The following is a 15,265-nucleotide window of genomic DNA, read 5'->3' as shown; positions in this document are numbered from 1 at the left end:
TTCTTACTACTACCCCCAGAATGCTAATCTTAAGAGGATGTTTATCATGGCTCTAATGTGAACACCCGCCCCTGTGGCCAGCGCACTGTCAGATGAGGGCACCTGGTGCAGGCAACACAATATTCAACACTTCACACAAGGCACTGTTTTAGATCTGCAAAGCATTTTTTCACATAATTATCTCACTTGTTCCTATGAATTAAGCAGGGTTGACATCATTTTGCTCTCTCTCACACTCATTTCCCAATTTTAGATGCTGGGAGAGAAAAAATGAGGGGAAAAAATTAAGGTGCAATTATTATGACAAAGACAAGGCACAATAACCAAGTAAAAGTGGCTCATAAAATTATTACTCACTCAAACATGTATTGTGTGCCTATTACTGCCAAGCACTAAGTTACCAGAAAATATTCCATTGAGGAAAGAAATGTTTATATGTATTTTAACATGAATGACTAAGTTATGTAAGAGAATTTTATTGTCAAGGTTATTACTCTAAAAAGAAAGAGTACTCCACAAATGGCCCAGAAAACTAATGTTTGAACATTTTAAACATGTTTTAAATAGAACATTGATCTCTATATGATGACTTAGAGGTAAAGTTAGCTGGCAGACAAGGGAACGGACCTGGTAAGACTATGGGACATTATATGACACAGAATGAATTTTTCTACATTTGGGCCAAAACTAGGGAGTAGGTTGGAGGAGGTGGTAAGGGTAGGAAAGAGAAAAGCAGAAAGAAAAATTCTCAAAACCTTTAACATATTAAAGAGCATGAAATTTAATACTGATCAAAACTGGCAGTAACAAAGTACAAGATTTTAAAAAAAGTATTTTCACTAGCCAGCATGAATGGCTTAAAATACTCAAATTTATAATTTCTTCACAAGTCCTTAAAAATTTGCACTACGTCCCAATACCAAGTCACTTCTCACTATGCTGCTGTCCAATATTAGTCTGGAGTTACCACACCTGGACAGTTATTAGCACCCGTAATGTATCTATCCTGAGATGTGTCATTGTGTAAAATACATGAGGCTGAGGATTTAGTATGGAAAAACAAAAGTATCAACAGTATCTGTTGTATGTAGAAATGACAGGACTGGGGATATAGCTCAGTTGGTAGAGTGCTTGCCTGTCAAGCACAATCCCCAGCACCACAAAACAATACCAACCAAAAAAAAAAAAAAAAAAAAAACTGAAATGACAATATTTTGGACATCTTGGGCTAAGTTAAACAAATTAGTTTCACTTGTTTATGTCAACGTGGGCACTGGAAAACCTAGTTACATGTGACTTACATTCTGTTTCTATTGGACAATGTTGCTCTATGCCATAGGTTTAAAGGAATAGGAGCATCCTATTTATATAAATCTAAATGTTATATATTTAGCTCTAGAAAGACTTTCATAGAGGTCTAAAAAAAAAAAGGTAGTCTCAATTTATGCAATTTTTTAGGGTACTGCCCATCCAGAAACTAGATTAAGGAAGCAATTTATTACTATAAAATGTATTCACAAGTTTGCATAATACAATTATGCAGAATGAAAGGTCTAGAGATGGAGCTCAACTCCCCTCCTCCCAAGCAGGAATGATGAAAGCATCCTGCTGCTAGAAAGGGGCCTTCAGACACCCTGCCTAGCTGGACGGGCTGCGAGCGTGCGGGCAGTGCCCATGCCCACCTGGATTCTGCAACCTCATTTTTCTCTGAGATGACAGGAAAAAACCTGCAGGGAGAGGGGATGCTGGATCATAACCTTAGGTGATACAAAGATCCAGGACCAGCAAACCTCCCAAACCACAGTCAGAGACAGAGTCACTCGTCTCTAGGACCACAGGAATTGTGCAGGTCTGTTGCTAAGGCCTCAGGACAGAAAGCAAGGTAGGTATGGGGACATTACAGTTGCATAAGTCAATCTGTTCCAACCCCCAAACCTGGCCTGTTCTACTATTTCTCATTTTAGCCAATAGCAAATTTCCCTCTCACTCTAAAAATCAGAAGGTTATCCTTAACAGTTCCCATATCACAAAGGCTTCTTGCCCATTCTCTCTAATGAAATCTCCAGTGTGTGTGTGTCCCTTCCACCAATGCCACCCACACCAGTCCATGACACCTTGGCTGGTCTTCCCATTTCCACTCTTTCTCACTTCCCAGAGCACAGGAGGCATCTTTTGGAGGAAGACAGGATCAGCAAACTGTGGACAAGAAGCCAAATTTGGCCTAGAGTCTGTTTTGTTTTTGTATAGCCTATGAGCTAAGTATTATTTTTTTTTTCCTTTTTCATCTTTGGTAAGTGGTTGGGTTAAAAAAAAAAAAATCAACAATATTTCATAAAATATGAAAAAAAATCAGATGAAATGCCAACATTACATCTATGAATAAAGTTTTACTGTAGCACACAGCTACAATCACTCAATGCATTGTCTATGGCTGCTTTCATGCTACAAAGGCAAAGGTGAGTGATTGCAACAGAGGCCACTTGGCCAGCAAAGCTTGAAAAGTTTACTTTCCAGTACTTTGCAGAAAAAAAGTCTGCCAAATAAGGGTATAGATCATTATCTCACCTGTTGCTTAAAATCCTTCAGTGACTTCTGTTTCTAGGAAAAAGCATAAAAACTGTAATAGAGCTTATAAAGTTTTTCCTCACAGACAGGTGGCACAGTTAAGTCCAGACTTCCTTTCCATTCCTTCTTCACCCTGACTACATTCACTGGTGGATCCAAACTACCTTTTCTTTGGAGACAACCCTCACCTCCATTCCCATCCATAGTTAAGTGAGCTCCCCCTCTCTCAAGTACTTACCCCAATAGTATATAAATATTTTTTTGTAGCAGCTGGCTAAAGAGTGTCAGTTGTAAGCCAGGCACAGTACCACCTGTAATCCTAGCCACTGAGGAAGCTTAGACAGGAGGATCACAAGTTCAAGGCTAGCTTGGATAAATGGGCATGGTGGTGCATGCCTATAAACCCAGGGACTCAGGAGGTTCAGGAAGAAGGATTGCAAACTCCAAGGCCAGCCTCAGCAACTTAGCGAGATTCAATACCAAAAAAAAAAAAAAAAAAAAAAAAAAGACTGGGACTGTAGCTCAGTGGTAAAACACTCCTGGGTTCAATCCCAGTTCCACTTTAAAAAAAAAAAAAAAAAAAGTCCAGTTCTAGTTTCAGACAGTGGTTTTGCCACTTAACTGTTTAAACTTGTGCAAGTCACTTTTGTATCCGTTTCCTTATCAATAAAATAAACATAATAACTGCACCTACCTCACAGAATTTAAGGGCTATTAAGAGAGTTAAAACACAGATGGTATTTTAAATGGTGCCTCATATCAATCAATGGCTTCAAAACACCAACAATTATTGTTAGTATCACAGTAATCAGTTTTTCCCTTGTAGCGCCCTCACTAGATTGAAGCTCCATGAGGCAAGGATCATGACTGCCCTAGCCTTAAAGACTAAGAACTTACTATGTGCCTGGTACATGTAGAGACTTAATTTATTCAAGCATTTAACAAACACCTGTTTGAATAACATATAAAACTTTAAAACTCACACATTTTTCAACCAACAATACCAGTGATTCAGTCTTTTGGAGGAACTGAAATTCTTTTGGATAGTTGATAAAAGCCCTGAACTCTTCCCCAGAAAAACAATTCCAAGGAGCACTCAGCAGTTCCAAGGGAAAAGCCTCTACTCTAGGTTGGCAGTTGATACCCAGAACTGAGGAGAATGTTCTTATCTATGGTTCAGTCTGGCTGAGCTGATTCACGATGAAAATACAACCTGCTAAAATCCCTGCAAATCTAGGCCAGATCCCTCAACCTGGATGCACACAAACTTTTTTTTTTTTTTTAACAGACTGCATTTTGATTCATTGTACACAAATGGGGTACATCATTTCTACTGTTGTACATGATGTAGATTTATACCATTCATGTAATCATACATGTACACAGAGTAATGATATCTGTCTCATCCACCATTTTTCATACCCACACCCTCTCATTTCCTTCTACATAATATAAAATTCCTCCATTCTTCTCACTCCCCACTCCCCTCACCCCCGTTATATATCATCATCCACTTATGGGGAAAACACTTGGCCTCTGGTTTTTTGGGACTGGCTTATTTCACTTAGCATGATATTCTCCAATTCCATCCATTTAGTTGCAAGTGCCATACTATTATTATCCTTTATGGCTGAATAATATTCCATTGTGTATATATACCAACCACAGTTTCTTTATCCATTCATCTGTTGAAGGACATCTAGGTTGGTTCCATCTAGCTATTATGAATGGAGCTGCTATAAATATTGATCACAATGAAACTTTTTTGTGAAATACAAACAATAAGACTTTACATTTCCATCTTGAAGTTTGTGGTCTTTCTCTCCAGAAGCAAACATAAGGATGCTCTGGTCCAAAATCTCTGCACAGCTCTTACATTCAGTGCCAGGTATTCCTGCCCCTGGCGTATGCAGGGTCATATGAACCAGGGCAAAAATTCCCCTCATCATATTCAAGCAGAGAAAATGAAAATTCCATAGGTGTTCCTACTTCCACTCACACCATGAAGGCTAGTAATCCCAACAGAACCTCTGCCACCTGTTTATATTCAGGCACTCATGCAAATCATAATCAACAAAAAGAACCTATATTTTAAAAGTCTTTTAAAAATATCAAATGTAATTTAGATCTTAAAACCAGCAAAATATCAGCCATATATCAAGATATACAAACGTGAGAAAAGCATTTTCATTTTATAAAAGTCATGCAGAACAGTACTGTGAATACTCTGAATGTAAATCCTCTTGTACCTGCTTCAGGAGTGATAGTGCTTTATCAGAGCTGTTTATTTTATTTTTGGGGGAGGCACACGAGATTGAACCTAGGGGCACTTAACCATGGAGCCACACCCCCAGCCCTTTCTGTAGTCTATTTAGAGTCAGGGTCTCTGGCTTAGTTGCCTAGGGCCTTGCTAAATTGCTGAGGCTGGCTCTGAACTCTTGATCCTCCTGCCTCAGCCTCCCCAACCACTGGAATTACCGGCAAGCATTACTATGTCTGGTTTCAAAGCTGTATTTAAGGTTGCTTTAGAACATCATCTTTCTGGGTAATAATTAAGAAGCTACTTGAAAAATGGTGCCAGGTATCACAACAGTAACCAAACAGAACTTTGCTGTTTTCTTGGGTTTAGTTTATCTTTTTTTCCCTTTTTTAATGGAGTGTGCCGATGTCTCTACAATTTTTTTCAGTTGACTGTAGAACCCGGAAAGGCTGCTGCTGCTACTGATGTATAACATACTGCTATTATTGGTATTTATGTAAGATCTTATCTACATGGGTTTGATTACAGAAACTAATAAAACATTCTCTAAATAATGGAAAAACTATACTGACTGTAAAAGCCAGTATTTTTATTCCATTTTGTAGTTAACATTCAGCTCATCTTGCAAGAAGCAGGATTACATATCCTGTTAAAGTATCAATTTGTTTCAAAAAGCCTCCCAGGAATCTTTCTGTAAACAAGCACAACAAACAGAGACATGGTGGCAACACACTCAATTATATTACAGTTAAGACACAAACCAAGCAAGGGCATGTAGGAGTTAATTTCATCAATACCCTTAAATCGCCCTGCTCTGCCTGGTCCACAGAGCAAAGCAGGGCAAAATACAAAAGTTTCAGAGCTTCCTGTCCTAAATTAATTTATGTTTAAAATCACAATGCCCTACAAGGAACTCTTATCAGAAGACAATATACATTTAAGAATATTAAAATACTGAAATAGTATTCTAGGACCTTTATGCTTGAGATATTTCTAAACCAATCAAGCAATTTATGATAAAATTACCCAGCAGTTTACTGCCAGTTAACAGTTTGACTTTGAGACAGTTTGTGAGGCAAGGCACAGTGGCACATGCCTGTAATCTCAGGGAGGATTAAATCAGATGCCAGTCTGGGCAACTCAGCAAGACCCTGCCCTTTAAAAAAAAAAAAAAAAAAAAAAGAAAGTATTGTCTGAGAGTACTAGATGAACTGTTCGGATTTAATTTGGTACTTCCTAATAAACTAGAACTAAGAATAAAGTTACTTCTGAGTGTGATCACTAAAGATTTCATAATGTTTCACTTGCAGAATCATGTCCAAGTTCTGTTCTGACATTAAAATAAATAAGTACAATACACTCACAGGCAATATCATAGCTATTAACTTGTTATTCTGGACCTCAAACTAAGAAAAGCAGTGTATATTCATAAACAAAAAAAATTACTGTTAGAATCATGGGACCTGGTATGATAGCACCTTGAAAATTTTATTAAAATCTCTGAAGCCTCACTATTACTGAGTCCAAGATGACAATGCGACCAAAAGTGCACAACAACCGGAAGCCAAGCTAACAGGCACAGACATCCTAATCTTCCTAACCATTTTCTAACTCACTGCTTACTACCCAATAAACAGTTTTCCAAAGTCCCAGCAAAGCCCTGCATAACGCAGCTCCTGACTACCTTCTCAACTTCATTTCCTACTCCCACCTCATTATGTTCATGCCACCCCCGTACTTCCTTTCATTCTCAATCACACCAAGTTCTTTCCTGTCTTTCCTGCCTCACCATCCTGGGCTCTTGCAAGAGCCACTCCCAGCAGGCTCTTCCAAGATGGAGTTATCCGCATCCCATTCAACAGCACCTAGGATGCAGCTGCACTCAATTTACTTCCCACAATAGTGGGTCGTAAGATCCTGGCCTAACACAGTTCTCAGAAGGGTGGTCTGTGAACCTCCAGAGGTCCAAACTAACATATCGATCTGCCTTTTCTATTATGTTCACACTTGTGCTAACAGTGCAAATGCAATGGTGGTAAACTGCTAGGCTGGCACCTCTTAGCATGAATCAAGACAGTGGCTACAAACTGAGTGGTAAACCATTTTATTCTTCTCTACCACATAGAAGGGAAAAAAGGCCATTTTCACTTAACAATGCCCTTTGGAATTCAGTAAATATGACAAGTTAATCAAATATTGATTCTTCGGTACATGTCTTTTTAATATTCTGTATGACAAAACGGGATGTACAAAAAGTGCCTCTGCTACATACTGAAGTGACAGCTATTACCAAGAAGTAGCACTCCGGCAACTGTTTGAGGAGTGGTCTGCACTAGCCACTTTTATCATGACACACTTCTTTTTTACTTGCAAGAATGATAACAAACTAATATTTCAAACGCAGGTATCTAGCAGATATTTTTCTAGAAATTAAATGTAAATCCAAGTAAAAATTGGTAGTACACCCCCAAAAGAAAAATTTGAAATCGTAAGGGGAAAATAATAATTTTTTAAAGCTTTTAACACCATCTTAATACTTTCTGAGATTGGTGGCAATATTAGCAAATGTAATTTAAAAATATCTGTATATTAAAATTAACCAACTGAGACAGGCTCAGTGGTGGAGCACTTGCCGAGCACATGTGAGGCACTGGGTTTGATCCAAAGCAAAATAAGATAAATGTACCATGTCCACCTACAAGTAAAAACATATTTATTAAAAAAAAAAAAAAAATTAAAAAAAAAAAAAAAAGTTAACCAACAAGTAGAAGATCTGCACAACAGTGAACAAGTGCCTGCTAAAGTAGGATGTTACAAAATCAGACAGGGATAGAAGATTCATTCAAAGTGTAAGTGCAATGGAGATGAATGTAATAGCTGGGCAAATTCACCCACAGACAGCACACAACTAACCTTCAAGAGACTTACATATGGAGTTTTGGTGAGTATCAAAGAATATCTACAGTTACCTGAAAAAGCTAATACTTGTCCCTTTTCCAACTACACATTATGTGCATGGCTGGATTTTCATCTTATAAATCATTAAAATACCATTGTAATAGAACAGATTCAAGAGTAGATGTGAGAATTCACTGATTTTTAAGCCAGTCATTAAAAGTGTCTTTCAAAACCTTAAAATACCCTATCAAAATCCCAGCTGCTTTTCTGGCAGATACTGACAAACTGGTCCTAAAATTCATATGGAAACAAATAGGGATTCAGAATAGCCCAAATAATCCTGAAAAAGAATAAAGTTAAGAAAGATTCCCATGTCCCCATTTCAAAACTGACGATGATACTAAAGCACTTGTATGATTCTGATATAAGGCCAAATATACAGGTCAAAAGAATGGGAGATTCCTGAAATAATCCCTTTAATTTATGCGTTACTTAACTTTCCACAAGGGAATTCCATAAGGAAAGAAAGTCTCATGAGAAAAGGGGCTAGGACAACTTGACATCTACATGAAAAAGAAGGAAGCTGTACCCTTCCCTCATTCCATGCATAAATATAGGCCTAAATAAAAGAGAAAAGGTCTAACCTCTGGAAGAAAACACAGCAGTAAAGGCAGTAAATCTGCATAAGACGATCACTTCCTAGATCTGACACCAAAAGCACAAAGGAGATGGAGCATGACTGTAATCCCAGCTACTGGGGGAGGCTGAGGCAGGAGAATCAAGAATCTGATTCTGAAAAAAAAAAAAAAAAAAAAAAAGAATCTGATTCTGATGTGGCAACTTAGCAAGACCTCTGTCTCAAAACAGAGGCACAAGAGACAAAAGAAAAGGGGGGAAAATGGTAAAGTGGGACCTCAAAATTATAAACTTCTGCTTCAAGGGACACCATCAGGGAAGTGAAAAGGGGCTGGGGATGTACCTCAGTGGTAAGCAGTTGTCTGGCACGTACAAGGGCCCTAGAGTCAATACCTAGCATGCATGGACAGATGGACAGAGAACCCACAGTTGGAAGAAATTGCTTGAAAATCATATAATACCACTTCAACCCATCAGAGCAACTAAAACCAGACAGTAACAAACACTGGAGAAGACACAGAGAAAATGAAGCCCTAATACTTCGTTACTAGGAATGCAATACAGTACAACTGTTTTGGAAAAGTTTTGGACAGTTGCTCAAAATGTTAAATATAGAGTTCTTATGGCTCATCAATTACACTTGTAAGGAATAAAAACAAAAGATACAAAGACACATGTCTACATAAAGTGCATACAGAATGTCCAAAACAGTATTATTTACAATAGCCAAAAAGTAGAAATAAACTATGTACCAACCAATGAGTGAATAAACAAAATATGGTAAACTCACTCACAAAATGGAATACCACTCAGTCATAAACAAGAATGAAGTATAGGCACATGTTACAATATGGATGAAGTTGGAAAATGCAACTAAGTGGAAGAGGTCAGTCACAAAAAGCCATATATATGATTCCATTTCTATGAAATGTTCAGAATAAGTAAAACCACAGAAACAAAGTATATTAGTGGTTGCCCAGGGTTGAAGGGAGGAAAACGGGGGAGTGACAGGCTAACTAGGGGGGTGATAAAGATTATATACATGTGGAAAGAGACAACAAACATAGACATCAAAATAACACTTGGCACTGGAAAAATCATAATCATAAATGTGAGCTTTGATTATTCTCTTGTACAGAATAACAAATGAGACTAAAAGAAAAAAAAAAAAAAAAAAGTAGTCACAAACTTCAATAAGAATTGGCCAATCCAGGACTACCCCGAGGGACTACCCCAACCGAGGCACTCGACACCTGCAGGTTATTAAGCAGCTGCATATACCATTTCACAAACTGGTATATTTTATACATGAAAAATAATGTTTTTACCTTTCAATTTTTTCAAGAGTATGTCAGAAAAGGACAAGATAATTAAAAAATAGCTCAAAAACGGTCTTGTGTTCTACTAGGAACAAAATATCTAATGACATCTTTTCCTATGAAATATGCAAATTCTACCTGAAACATTCCCACAGGTAATAATTTGAGCAGTTTTGATGAACTGCCTTGTCAGACCACACAGTTGTGTCACTTTCTTATCATCTTTCACATTCCTCTGATAGCATCCTCTTTATTAATCACATATAAGAAGCTTATACATGACAAACAAGCTTTTAATTAGGATCTAATCGTAAACAGCTCTCTGTGTAAGATTTCAATATAAGATGTACCCGGCTGAAAACAGTTTACCTGGTACAAGTATAACTTAATTTAGTCACCTCTATTTATAAGACTACTCAGCTGTATTCGACAACAATGGACTAGGAGGGAGCTGGTAAATGCAGCCACCACCAAAACACCCTAAAGCACTTCCCTAAAAGCCAGAGTGAATTATAGGTGTCCTTAAATGCTCTAGCATTGTAAATAACAGGAAAATTACTTCAGGAGAAAAAAAATTATCCAAGAATTATATTTTCTGTACTGGTAGTGTTATCAATGTTTCCAAAAATACCCACAAAATTTAAAAGTCAAAAGTCAAGCAGTAAAACAATCATGGCATTTCATAGTTTTTTTTTGTTTTTGTTTTTGTTTTCGCGGTGCAGGGGATTGAGCCCAGGGCCTTGTGCTTGCGAGGCAGGCACTCTACCAACTGAGCTATATCCCCAGCCCTTCATAGTTTTAATTTAAGACAAACTTTTAAAAGTTTGTGACATGGCCAAGTTACAGTGACAAATATTCAGATCAAACTAACATAAGACATTTAATCAAGAGAATATTCTAAGAAAGGTGTAATTTCTAGATGAGCCTATTACTGTGCTTTCTTGCCAGTCAACACAACAGCTTAGCATCACAACCTAGAAACACACATACTAAAATTTCTCCACTGTGCCACCACTGTCAGCTCCAGGAAGTCTGAACACTAAGACTCTCAAGAGTGGCTAGTCCGTGGAACTGTGTTAGCAAAAGACCGAACTTACTTCCCCCTAAAGAGAACCCACAAACTACAAAATATCCCGGTTCATAACAAAGGTCAACAACTTTATAATCAAATGCAAGATTGGAAGTAAAATTAACCTCTCCAAAATATCTTTTTAATCACTATTACATTTGAAAATAAATATGGAGAAAACTGAGTAGGTTGTACAAATGTGACATACCCAGGACACAGAAAAAAGGGCCTAAAAGTTATTGTGTATCCCACTGCATGTTAAGTTAGCACAGCATTTAACAAAGCACAGTTTAAATGTTTATGAAGAAAATTCTTAAGGGCAGCAGGTCACACCTTGGTTTTTTGGAGAATGCTGACTAAAAGGAAGATATAACAATGAATTTCTATTGGACGTTAGGAAATTCTTTAGCAAACAGTGATAAAACAGACTTTGCTCACTAAAGACTAGAATCAACAACTCCCCCCCACCCCCGCCCCTCAGTACTAGGTACTGAACCTAGGGACTCCTGCATGCTGAGGAAGCACTGTACCCTTAATCCACACCCCCAGCCCTTTTATGTTGAGACAGGGTCTACTAAATTTGGTCTCCTGGAACTTGGGTCCTTCTGCATCAGCTTCCTGAGTAACTAGGATTACAGGAATGCACTACAACACTTTAAAAAATTTAAAAAGTCAGGATCTTTAGGATATTCAGGAGTTACTTATCTTCCATTAGTTGGTACTATATATCTGATTAGGTCAGGTTCTCTCAAGCGACAGTACATATTAGATTCCACTCTCCAAAACCAGGGGAAGAAATTCAGAGAACAGAGAAGCAACAGCATGGTGACTCAGGCTGCCGAGGCTGCTGGATCCAGGGTTGCATTCGGGCAACTGGGAAGTGGATGTTAGTGACACCAGAAGCCTCAGTCCCATGCGCGGTTACTTTAAGGCCACAGCTGCTAAGGCTTTCTCCTACTCTGCCCCTCCGTACACCTGTGATCGGCGTGGTCACCCCCAGGACTGGGCTCTCCGAATCTCCAACACGCCTCCCAGCCTCTGGTGCCCCGCCAGCACCCGCCGGCACTCGGAGACGGTGAAAGGACGAGTACGCGGCGGTGGCACACCGCGGTCAAGAGCACAGACCCTGGCGCGGGCGGGGGAAGTGGTCCACCCGGCAGGCCGCGGCGAGCTTTCCGCAATCGCCAGGGACGGCGGAGCCCGGCTCTCACCGCCCTGCCCCTGTGGTCAGGCGCACGCTGCGCTACTTCCTGGCACCGGCACGGCGGCTGGACGCCACTTCTCCAGGCGCCCGCGGGCCCGAGACAATGAGGACTCGCCCCGCAGCGCGGCCAAGTTCCACCGTTCCGCGCAGAAGGGCAGAAGGAACTCACTCCTGACCCGGGTCCACCGCCCAGCCCGACCCCGACCACCTCTGTCCAGCGAAAGGCCACTGGCCAGCAGCACTTGATAAAAAGACAACAAAGACTTTTGAGTTACTTCGCCAGCCTGGCAAGGACCTGACCTTATTCCTCCCCTAAGAAAAATAGGGCAGCGAGCGGCCAGCAACGCCTTCTTCTCGCCCTTCCTCGGTGGCCGTCACCTGGCGGGCCTGCGAACGGGTCTCCGGTAGGAAACTTGCCCCCGGCCGCCCGGCCTCCCGTACGAGGCCGAACTTGGCCGCAGACGGAAGGAGCCCCGGGTGCCGTCGCCTTTGTTAAGATCCCAGGACTCGCACTCGGGGCGGGGGCGGCTGCACCCCGGCCGCCACCGCGAGCGGCGAAGGCGGGGACGGCGCGACAGGCGCTCGGAGCGCGCGGCCCCCGCCGCCGGCCCCGCTCCCGCAGCGCTGCCCCGGCGGCCGCCGCCCGGGCCGCCACCTCCGCTCAAAATGGTGGTTACGAAACGCGCGGCGCCCGCCCGCCCGCCAGCCACATGGCTGCGCCGGCCCCAAACTTCGTAGGCCGGGCCGCGTCCGGCGCCCAGGCGAGGCCGAGGCGCCGGCCCCGGCCCGGGGGCGCGAGGAGGCCGCGCGGCGACCGCCACTCACCCACAGACCGGTAGCCCAGGATCGCGATCTTCCGGGACTTGGACTGCGGCATCTTGGCGGCCTCCTCAGCCCCGGCCCAACCACATCAACCGCGACGGCGGCGACTCCTGCTGCTGCGATCGGCGGCGGCAGCGCCGGGGGAGAGCGGCATACAGAGCAGGGGCGGCGGCGGGCGCGGCTGCCTCTCGCTCCCTCGCTCGCGCGCCCAACCGCCCGGAACCGACCGCGCGACGGCGCCCCTCCCCCCACAACACGCCCACGTGACCCCGCGCGGCGGTCGGCTCTCGGCTCCCGGCCCGCGTCAGCGTCGCGCCCCTCCAGCCGCCGCGGCCACCGCCTCCGCCCGCCAAAACGCGCGGGGGTTGCGTCGGGGGGACGTTTTACTTTAAAGGGAAAAAAAGGGAACGCCGAAATGCCCCGGAAAAGTCACGACTGAAAGTCGCTGCGTCACGACCCTCCCACCTTCTTCCGCCGCTTTTTAATTACGCCAGTTCTACCCGAGCGGTGATTGGACAGCTTCAGCCTGCCCGCGCGATGACGCGACGGAAACTCCGTTTCCCATTGGGGGCGGACAGAAGGCGGAACGGGGGGCGGGGCTGTTGGCCTGAGAGTTAAAAATATACCCCGGCTGCGAAAGCACTGCTGATCACTGGCGAGGTTTGAAGGCTTCGAACTACCAGCGGGAGAGGGCGGGAGGCTGAAGGGAGGGGAAAAGAGAAGGTGTCTTTCCAGCGATTGGCTGAAGTGGGGGCGGGGGCGGGGCAAGAGGCGGGAAACGAAGTAATTGGCGAAATGCTGAGCGATTGGCAGACTCGCGCCCCCTGAGCCTTTAAAAGGCGTGAGGTGCGTGGCGGTTGCCGGCTGGCTGTGGGTTGGCTGGCACCGCCCTGGTTCTGTGTTTTCCTTTTTTATTTTTCTTTCTTTTTTTTTATTCCCGTCTTGCTGTATTAGCGTTAGTTAGTCTGGGCTTGCTGTAGGTGGTGACTAAGCGTCATCGTTGCTGAAGGACTGTGGGAAGAATGGAATCTGCGATCATTGAAAATGTCAGGAATGTCATTAAAATCAGCGCGAGCCCGGCGGGTTGTGGAGTCACCGCTGGGACACGCGGGGCGCGGCGCGCCTCCCGCAAGATAGCGCCCGCGTGGGAGCCCTGTCTCCAGGGCCAGGGCGGCTTCCGACTCTGATCGGGAGCGGCGAAGGCAGGAGGCTGCTGCCTCTGGTGCGGCTGGGCCGCTCCGGGGCGGGACGCTGGCAGACCCTGGTCGCTGGGGCAGTGGCGGGGAGGAGTCGGCGCCGCCCCACGGTGGCGCGCGGGAAGGGTCGCCCACCCGGCCCTCGGTGGTGGAAGTCAAGGGGAAAGCCAGGCCCGAGGCGTGGGGATGCCGTTGAGAGACCTGGACGTCCGCTTGTCCTTCATGGTGCACGTTCTTGACCTTGCTGGTTGCTGAACAGGCACACGACCTACGGCTAATGCGAATCTGCCCTCGTTTTGGGCCTTTTTGACAGCGTGTTACCTGCAAGGTTCTGAGTGGAGGTCACCCTTCCGAGCGGCCCCCCACCGGAGGTCAGGGCCCCTCCCGCTCCCGGGGAGCGCTGGGGTTGGCGGGTCTGAAACACTGAGCGAGGAAGACTCTCCTCCCGCCCGGAGAGGAGGCGTGCGCGTCTGCGCCTCCGAGGTCCTCGATTGAGGCCCTGGGCGACCAGTGGGAAGCGACAGATATCTTCCAAGTTCTTTTAGCTTAATGAAATTTTGCACTCTGCTGTTTAATTTGATGACACATTTTCATTATTTTTTCGTGGGGTTGGGAATTGAACCCAGGGCCTTCACCGTACCTCAGAGCTGCATCTCCAGTTCCATTTATATATTTTTAAACATCGGATCTTAAAATGGACTCTCCAGAAAACCCTATCATGTTTATCCTATGGGTTTGGAGGTACCTTCCAAACTATTTTTGAACTGATGGCACCACATTCCTTGGTGGATATTAATCTAGAGAAGAACAATTGTAAAGGACAAATTCATTCAAGTTTTCCAGTTGCTATCTTAAAGCCCTTTTGTGTCAGACCCAAGAATTCAGAAGATTCCTTTATTCCATAGTTGAGAGAATTTGGTACAAGAAATGACTCCGATTACCTAAAATAATAGGAATCAATGATCCAAAGTCATATAGAGTCCTGACTGCAGCCAGACAGGAACTCGGTTGGTTGAAAGGGACTTTTTTTTTTTTTTTTTTGGTAGTTGTAGATGGATAGCATGCCTTTATTTTAATTTTTTTTTTAACGTGGTGCTGAGGATCGAACCCAGTGCCTCACACGTGGTAGGTAAGCGTCTACCACTGAGCTACAGCCTCAGCCCAAGGGATTTGTTTTTATATCCAAAGTAGCTCTATCAATTGAAATAATGCCTTAACCAGCTGGAAGATCAATCTGTCCACAGTCAACTTCTCTGCAGGTTCTGCTCTGTCCTGTGGTCTCTGCTTGATGTCTTC

General features: G+C 43.5%; 1 protein-coding gene across 2 annotated transcripts in view; it reads right to left on the bottom strand.

The window, feature by feature from the left end:
* Positions 1-13,226, bottom strand: part of RHEB (Ras homolog, mTORC1 binding) — a 48,598-nt gene extending 35,372 nt beyond the window's left edge. Inside the window, exon 1 of one of the 2 annotated variants that reach the window (XM_079152396.1) lies at positions 12,777-13,226. In XM_079152396.1, the coding sequence (XP_079008522.1) occupies positions 12,777-12,828 (52 nt within the window). In that variant the 5' untranslated portion in view covers positions 12,829-13,226. The remainder of the gene's footprint in view (positions 1-12,776) is intronic. The other variant, XM_079152397.1, reaches the window with a different exon arrangement.
* Positions 13,227-15,265: the final 2,039 nt, after the last annotated feature.

Source organism: Sciurus vulgaris, assembly GCF_902686455.1.
Source record: "Sciurus vulgaris genome assembly, chromosome: 8".
Lineage (NCBI taxonomy): Eukaryota > Metazoa > Chordata > Mammalia > Rodentia > Sciuridae > Sciurus > Sciurus vulgaris.
This window is presented reverse-complemented; position numbering and strand designations above follow the sequence as displayed.